General features: G+C 34.3%; 1 protein-coding gene across 3 annotated transcripts; it reads right to left on the bottom strand.

The window, feature by feature from the left end:
* Positions 1-1,040: 1,040 nt before the first annotated feature.
* Positions 1,041-7,253, bottom strand: LOC102603893 (AT-rich interactive domain-containing protein 1-like). 3 transcript variants are annotated; one of them, XM_015314043.1, is made up of 3 exons: positions 7,088-7,253; positions 5,641-6,609; positions 1,041-2,172 (listed from the first exon to the last, which is right to left on the bottom strand). In XM_015314043.1, the coding sequence occupies exons 2-3, from the start codon at positions 6,211-6,213 to the stop codon at positions 1,345-1,347; spliced, it is 1,401 nt and encodes a 466-aa protein (XP_015169529.1). In that variant the 5' UTR covers positions 6,214-6,609; positions 7,088-7,253; the 3' UTR covers positions 1,041-1,344. The 3 variants fall into 3 exon arrangements, with proteins under 3 accessions (XP_015169529.1, XP_006358672.1, XP_015169530.1); XM_006358610.2 differs by having other exon boundaries at positions 7,100-7,253; XM_015314044.1 differs by lacking the exon at positions 7,088-7,253 and having other exon boundaries at positions 5,641-6,739.
* Positions 7,254-7,578: the final 325 nt, after the last annotated feature.

The following is a 7,578-nucleotide window of genomic DNA, read 5'->3' as shown; positions in this document are numbered from 1 at the left end:
ATAATTATACTGGCTAGAGAATTATCAATTGGTCATAGAGTTGCACCCTCAACATTTATGTCATTAATTATGTTTGAACCAATCTACACCTTTTGGCACATGGCTTGCAAGCGGATTTCAATTTTGTATTATATTATATATCTAAAAGTGGATAAAATTTCTATGCATATCTTCATTGAGGATAACAAAATAGGGATGAAGAATCTTCCAAATAGGATAAGTTGTGATATATTGACATTTTTGCTTGGCACAAAAAGCTCCAAATCAATAGAGTATTTAACAAACATGGAAGATAGAGTCTTCACAATTTTTTTTTAATAAAAAATAGCTTTGCTGGCATGATCTAACCAACCACCACTTTTAACAATAATTTTTTTTGTTGTTTTCTAGTTAAGGGGAATCTAGTAGTTGGCATTGTGTGACTAGAAGGTTCTTGAAGTTATGGAAACAGTCTCTTATAGTAATATATATACGGTAAGATTATGTATAATAGATTCAATATGATTTAACTCTTCCACAAACTCCACACATAGGGAAGCTTAATGCACTAGGTTTCCCTTGACTTGCATATAAAATAAATTCATTGATTTGTCAACAACAACAATATATCCAATGTATCTCACACATGGAGTTTGGAGATAGTGGTGTGTACATAACCTTACGCCTGCCTTGTGAAGGTAAAGAAGTTGTTTCTGATAGATCTTCGGGTCAAATAAAGCATATCAAAATAAACAATGGAAAGGAAATACAACAATGAAGCAAGTCATGCCGACAAGAATGTAGACGAGAGCAATTCATTGATTTATCAACAACAATATACCCAGTGTATCCCATAAGTGGGGTTTAGAGAGGGTGGTGTGCATGTAACCTTACTCATGCAATGTGAAGGTAGAAACATTGTTTCCGATAGATCCTTCGCTCAAATAAAACATATCAAATCAAGCATAAAAAGGAAATACAACAATGAAGCAAGTCATACTGACAATAATGTAGATGAAAGCAATTCATTGATTTATCAGTTATACCAAATACAAAGACTATGGAAAAACACAATGGTTGTAGAGATCCATTTGAGCAAATCATAATATTAGTAGCATTCTTAATCACAGTGTTTTGAACAATGACAAACTACGGAAAGTAAACTGTGTATACTGAAAAAGGCAAGAAGAAAGGACCTTCTTGTAACCAAAAAATCCACCAACTCAAAATATAAATTTTTCAGATGGTATCATGTATCTTCCCTTTAAAAATATTTGCCAATATAAATCTTGATGAGCAAAAGCACAATAAAAAACCTGCAATGTACATTTCTGAACGGCATCGTGGTATATAAACAGTCACTTACTATCTTGGATCCGGATGTGCTTTCCTCGGGGAACAAAAGATGGAGAATTCAGCATCTCTTCCGAAACAATTAGTTCTAGGTCCGTACTGTTGTTCATCATCATCACTGTCGATATTACTTGCAGCAGTCCGATTCTGGTGACCTCTACACCGTAAAAGGAAGACATTGAAGTGGTAGCTGACCAAAGATTCCCTGCTTTTGTTAGGAAAGAACTTGAATATTTCATTCCAAAAGCTCTTGTCTGTCGACAAAGGGTTCATTTTTACTATATCCTGGAATTTCTGTTCTTCTTGTTTTGTCCAAGAAAGTGCAACTTCTTCGCCCATCAAGTCAAATCTCCACCGATAAAAAGCTGACCCCAACTCAAGTTTAACCTTCTTTTGTTTCTCAGCGAGATGAAACTTGATGCATTCATAAGAAGCAGGGTATTGGCAGCCACATGTATCTTGCCTTCCTTTTCCGATAGGATCTCTTTCAATTAACATTCTGTTTTGTTCTTGTTTGTCTAGAGGCCATATTTGGGTACCCAACCATTTCGAGTCACTTTCACATTTCTCATGTCTCCATTCAGGAATATCTGCTTGAAACTGTGGCCCAACTGGTATTCTCTTTCGACGGTGGTTCCACAAAAGGCCAAGTCCTGACTCTTCCGAAGAATCAGCAGGTCCATCAATTGGATCCTCATCACTTGGAGAGCTTGAGGATGACACCGCTGAAAAATGTGTCCTCTCCAATGGATTTTTAGCGAGTAGGACCCGCCTGCTGCATCTCACTCTCTCAAGAGATGCATTATCGTCATACATAGATGGATGCATCTTCTGTTTAATCTACAAGGCAAAGAAAAATTCTGATTAAACCTAAGCTTCAATAAGAGTAAATTCCTGATTCTTTATAAAGCTTGAATGTCAGCGCAAATGATTCTATCTTTTATATATATGAATGCAAGTGTGGTGGAAAAGTTAAGGGTTCAAATGAGACGAATCTCTGGACTTCAACTATCACTATGTGAAGTTTCACTTGAAAAGGTGGTACAAATACAGAATGAATGAACGACTACATTTTGCCAAGGGGAAATGAATTCTATGTATAGAAAGGGTCACAAAAGAATCATGAAACTCGAGATATATTGTATTCTTTCACAAGCTGGACCTGCAAAGTGCATTTGTAACAACTCCAGAACACGCTACACAAAATTAAAAATTGGAACACAAAATCAGTATTTTTGGTAAAATTGTTTCAATAAATTACGATGAAGTACACTTTAAAGTTGCCCAGCAAAAGTTTAAGAGAATCAATGAGATTATAAAAGAGGCTATGCCTACTCCAAAATGATAAAATGAGCAAACACATAATCAAGTGCTGAACCTGCCCTACTGTACATGGTTAAAAAATCACAATCTTTGTCTGGTTATTCCAAATAATAATGAGTGAACTATGTGGAAAATAAATTCAGCCATCCAGACTAATTCTACCATTTTACATGTTATTTATCAACATAATACAATGGAAAGTTGGAAATTTAGTATAGTACAAATTTTTGGCATTTAAGCTATTGCATTTTTGTTCGTAAATCATACCATTCAAAATTGTGGAACTTGCTATCGTTTCATAATAATCAACATAAATTAGAAGGAAAAATAAAACCAAATAAATGGCTGCATTTATGGCTATATCATGGTTCATGGCCACTTGCCACATATCTCGATATGCACTTAGAAATTAAATTGTCAGAACGTGGAACCAAATTTGTCTCTATAACTAAGGTTCAACTGATATCTTTCAGAGAGATAGGCGATTTATTTACAACAGATTACAACTATAAGTAATCATACCACATTAAGCTCATTAAAAGAAGAGAATCAAGAACTAGTAAATTTATCAGGATCCATCAGATACATACTAAAACGAAGATCCATAAAACATGAATCAACTGATTCAACCATATCACAACATCAACTTCGTTAGGTGGATAACTTCATTCTTATCTCCATTAACATTTCATGGTTTCAACAAGGAGACAATTGCACAATATCTAATATAGGTGAACACTTCTGCCTACCTTTTTCTTTTCTAGTTTCCACTATCATATAAAATATGACTCATTCCAAAAAAAAAATCAACTTTTATCTTACCTTAGTACTGTTTTAGATCACTTATTTTGCCTTAAAAGGCCCTTTACAGTTTCCAACTAATACTAATAACAAGCTCCACTCCAAATCTCAAAATAAAATAGGCTACATGGTGCATTTAAGCTTTAAACTAATTAATAAAGCGTCATGCGGAAGCTACACTGAATCTTTCTTTTTTCTTTTCTCAAACTCTAAATCAGTTACCTGACTCTTAAGAGAGAATTGTATCACATAAAATGGACTGATTGAATTTACAAGTTTTGTGAATTCAAAGTTATTAAATAATTGAGAGAGTGAGTACATGTCAACCTATTCCCTAGCTCCTTGAATCACATACTCCAAATATGTCACAAGAAAATAGAAATAAAACAACTTTTTTAATCTATCAACCATTAGTTTCCAGCAAATAGTAACAAGCTCCACGCTACATCTCAAAATCGGCTCCAACTTCTTCTCTTTTCAGTTCAAACTTGTTGCTTATGTTTCTCAAATCAACATAGATTCCGGGAATATGGAGAAAACCAGCGAATTTGATAAGATGTTGGGTACCTACTATCTCTCACTAGCACAAGTACCGAGTAACTTTGGCCGTCAATGCTTAGGCAAACAAGGAGAATCACCTAATTATTTTTTTGCATATGCTGGGATCTGAAACTAATACTTCATACCCCCACTTCATTGACCAATAGGTCACACCCTTGGGTGCTTGATTGAGCTGCTTTGTTCCAGACTGGTTATTTGGTTTGGGCGGCTTACATTTATCATTCTACTGAATTCACCACAAACAACTTGCAGTAACTAACACAATATAAATCAGCAAGGAAACTGAACGAAGCTTGAAAATGCTTAGATTGGCTTGGCCAGCTTGAAAGGGATAAAGTAATACCAACTAGAAAAGAGATAAACCTTAAATTAGCTGAATTGCCTTAATTAAAAGAGCAAAGAGAAAACACTAGCAGTTCATCTCTTATGTAGATCAATTCTTGGATAATAACTCTCTTTATAAGCCCATCCACATTTATATCAATGTTTTAAAAGGTAAAATTGGGACTCACCTTGGCAAAGAAATCTATTAACACCAAGAAACGACCATGGGAGTTAAAGTTTCATGAGACTAATACCTCAATATGTGGGACGTATTCTGATGCATGATCTATACCTTCTACTATCCACATGCACACCCCACGAAAGTCACGTACGTGCTTTATGCCTTACATAGTTCGCTTATTACACCCTCAAAAACTTTTATTTTATTTATTCTTTTAAACATTTGACTATAGATTATATGTATACAGTGTTCTATAACTAAGAATTTGGATATTTTGAATATTATTTTGCCTAGATAGCAAATCAATTTTTTTAAATAACCGTGGTGTTCGATCCAACTTGCACGCACCTAGACAAATTCCACAGTGGACTACTACCTCCCACCAACAAAGGAACCGGGTAACTCTATCACTGATGGAAGAAATCACCTTGTGTTTTTGTCTTTGATGGGAATCGAACCCAAGACCTCATGGTTCTCATCGTACTTCATTGACCACCACACACCCTTGGGTGCAAATACCAAATCGATTTTTGAAAACATAAATCTTTTAATTTAATATGATTTTTTACTGTATTTTCTACAGTTCTTTATATTTTAGTCTGTTTTTCAAAATTTAAAAGAATATGAAGACAACAAATTTGTGATGCTAACACCCTGCCCCATGATAAGTAAAACATCCCATCCTGTGGCATCGTCTTTTTATCACTTGCCTAAACTGTTTTCCATTGTTCGGATACTGAGTTTGATTAACATTTTATCAGAGCCTAGATGATCCAGACATTGGCGACCTGCTGTAATGTTAACCTATCTTATTTTTGTTATTCACCCTTTCAGGATTATTAACATTTGATCATTTTTCGCTTATAAGAAGAGCAGGATCCAAGCACTGCTCTTCTCTGTTATCTTCAATTTGGCACTTCCAACATGTTTTTTTCATGGAAAAATTAAACTCTAAAAACCATAAAAAATTAGAAAGTAGTTTAATACAGCCTTCTGATATTTGAAAGCAACTGCTACGACAATGAGAAAGAATTGACAAGTACAAATGGAGATATGTTATAATGATGCATCAACGGTTAAATATTCAAAACCCAAAAGTAAGGGGGAAAGTAAAGTACCTGCCATATCGAGCTTTGAGCACTTGTATCTGCACTTTTTTTCAAAAGCATTTCATCTCGCAGCAGCAGAACCTGCTTCCAGTGTACATCATTCCCATAAAACTTCCACTTAGACCTTTCTGGCAAAGACTCAATAGCAGGATCACAAGGATCTCTTGCAACATTACTAACCCACCTCAGCAAGTCCGTGTAAGACTCTCGTTTCCTCTTCCTATTGTTCTCATCTTCCCTAACAACACTCGACTTCATTAGCCCAATATCCACTGTGGCACAGTCATCACTTTTCGCCCCACTGACAAACTCAAAACGCTTGTCATCGTGACCAACATTGCTCGTGCCATCAACATCCTTAACAGTACATTCATTGAGGTCCATGCTTATCTTTCCATCAAACTTCACAGACTGTCTATTACTGAAAACAAAATCATCTGCCTCGATACCATTAAACAACCGTTCATCAGCTGCAGTATCAAACTCACTTTTCTTCAAATCAACATTCGCATATTCCTCATCTTCGTTCTTTTCATCTGAAATTTTCATTAAAATCTCCCTCAAATCCAGCTCAAGCTCCATATGAACCCCACCAAAAGCCAATCACACTTTCTCCCTTCACTCTAAGCACAATTCACTCGTTCTGATCAATCAAAGACGATTGCCACCACTCATTATATTCGTTGAATCATACACTTCTTGCATTCTTTCCATCATCGAAACCCGAACATCCCTCGTAACAATGTATCTAAATATACTCAATGTAACCTAATTCCCACTTTTAGAAACCCTCTTAACACACTTTTCTCCCTCACAATCAAGTAAATTCTATTAACAATTTCAAGTTACAATTGTCTTTATCAATCTTCAAAAAATCTTTCAACCCACACAGAGGATGAAAGCAATGCTCATTGTTCCATACTTTTTCGGGTTTTCTCAAGATTTTCAGACCCAACCCATCAATTTTCTCCAACAATCCTGCCATTGACATGGAAATTCAAACCCTATACACAAACACAGAAAAAAAAAAAACATACAAGCACACACAAAAAAGATTGTAACTTTTCACATAGTATATGAAAAGGATTTCTCTAAAAAATCAAATTTCAAATAATTTATTTAGATGTTGTAACAATCCAAAAAGGTGATATTACTAGTGGGTTTTCAAAATTTTAATCTTGTTATTGAGTTTGAAATTAATAATCCGTACATATTCAATAAATAAAATAACCTTTACCTAGGGTTTGATTAAAATTTTTGAATTCGATCAAATCATAGCCAACACTATACTTCTGCCCGAAGATAATTGGGGGACAACATAATATTTGGTACTAAAAGAAAAAAATTTGGACCCCAAATAATTAAAGACCTAATAGGTCAAAGGGTGTTACAATTTTTTGAACAGAAAGAGTTTTATTAATAGATAATGAAATTGGGAAAAGAGAAAAAGATTTACCAGTAAAAATACCTTATTGGAAGGACAAGGTATAAGTTGTCAATTCTTGACCTTCTTTTAGGTTTTCTAAACCCTTTTTATTATTCAATAGAAAAAAATTTGTTGTTTTGATTTATGAGAGAAAAAAAGGGTCGTGGGAGATCTAAGATTTGCAATAAAAAGGAAGTAGTGGAATGAGTTGTATGGAGACCAAAAAAATAAAAGTATTTGTTTAATTTATAATTGGAATTATGGGCTAACTATAGTTTAAAAATGGAAAGTTGGGTTAAGGAGATTTGGACTATGGTTGGGTGAAAGGGTAATTTGGTCAATTTTAAGATTAATATATTTGAATCTCTTGAATTAATAAATATCAAATATAAGTAAAACGATCACAAAATATTAGAGAATTTTTTTTGTTTAAATTCTTTTTATAAAAACTTTTTTGTTAGATGAAACATGCTTTAAAAATTAATAGTGTTGATGATTTTAACGTGGTCATTGGTGGTTGG

This window comes from Solanum tuberosum, unplaced genomic scaffold (genome assembly GCF_000226075.1).
Source record: "Solanum tuberosum cultivar DM 1-3 516 R44 unplaced genomic scaffold, SolTub_3.0 scf00267, whole genome shotgun sequence".
In the NCBI taxonomy this organism is placed as follows: domain Eukaryota; kingdom Viridiplantae; phylum Streptophyta; class Magnoliopsida; order Solanales; family Solanaceae; genus Solanum; species Solanum tuberosum.
The sequence above is the reverse complement of the archived record's forward strand: the minus strand, read 5'-3'. Positions and strand labels throughout refer to the sequence as shown.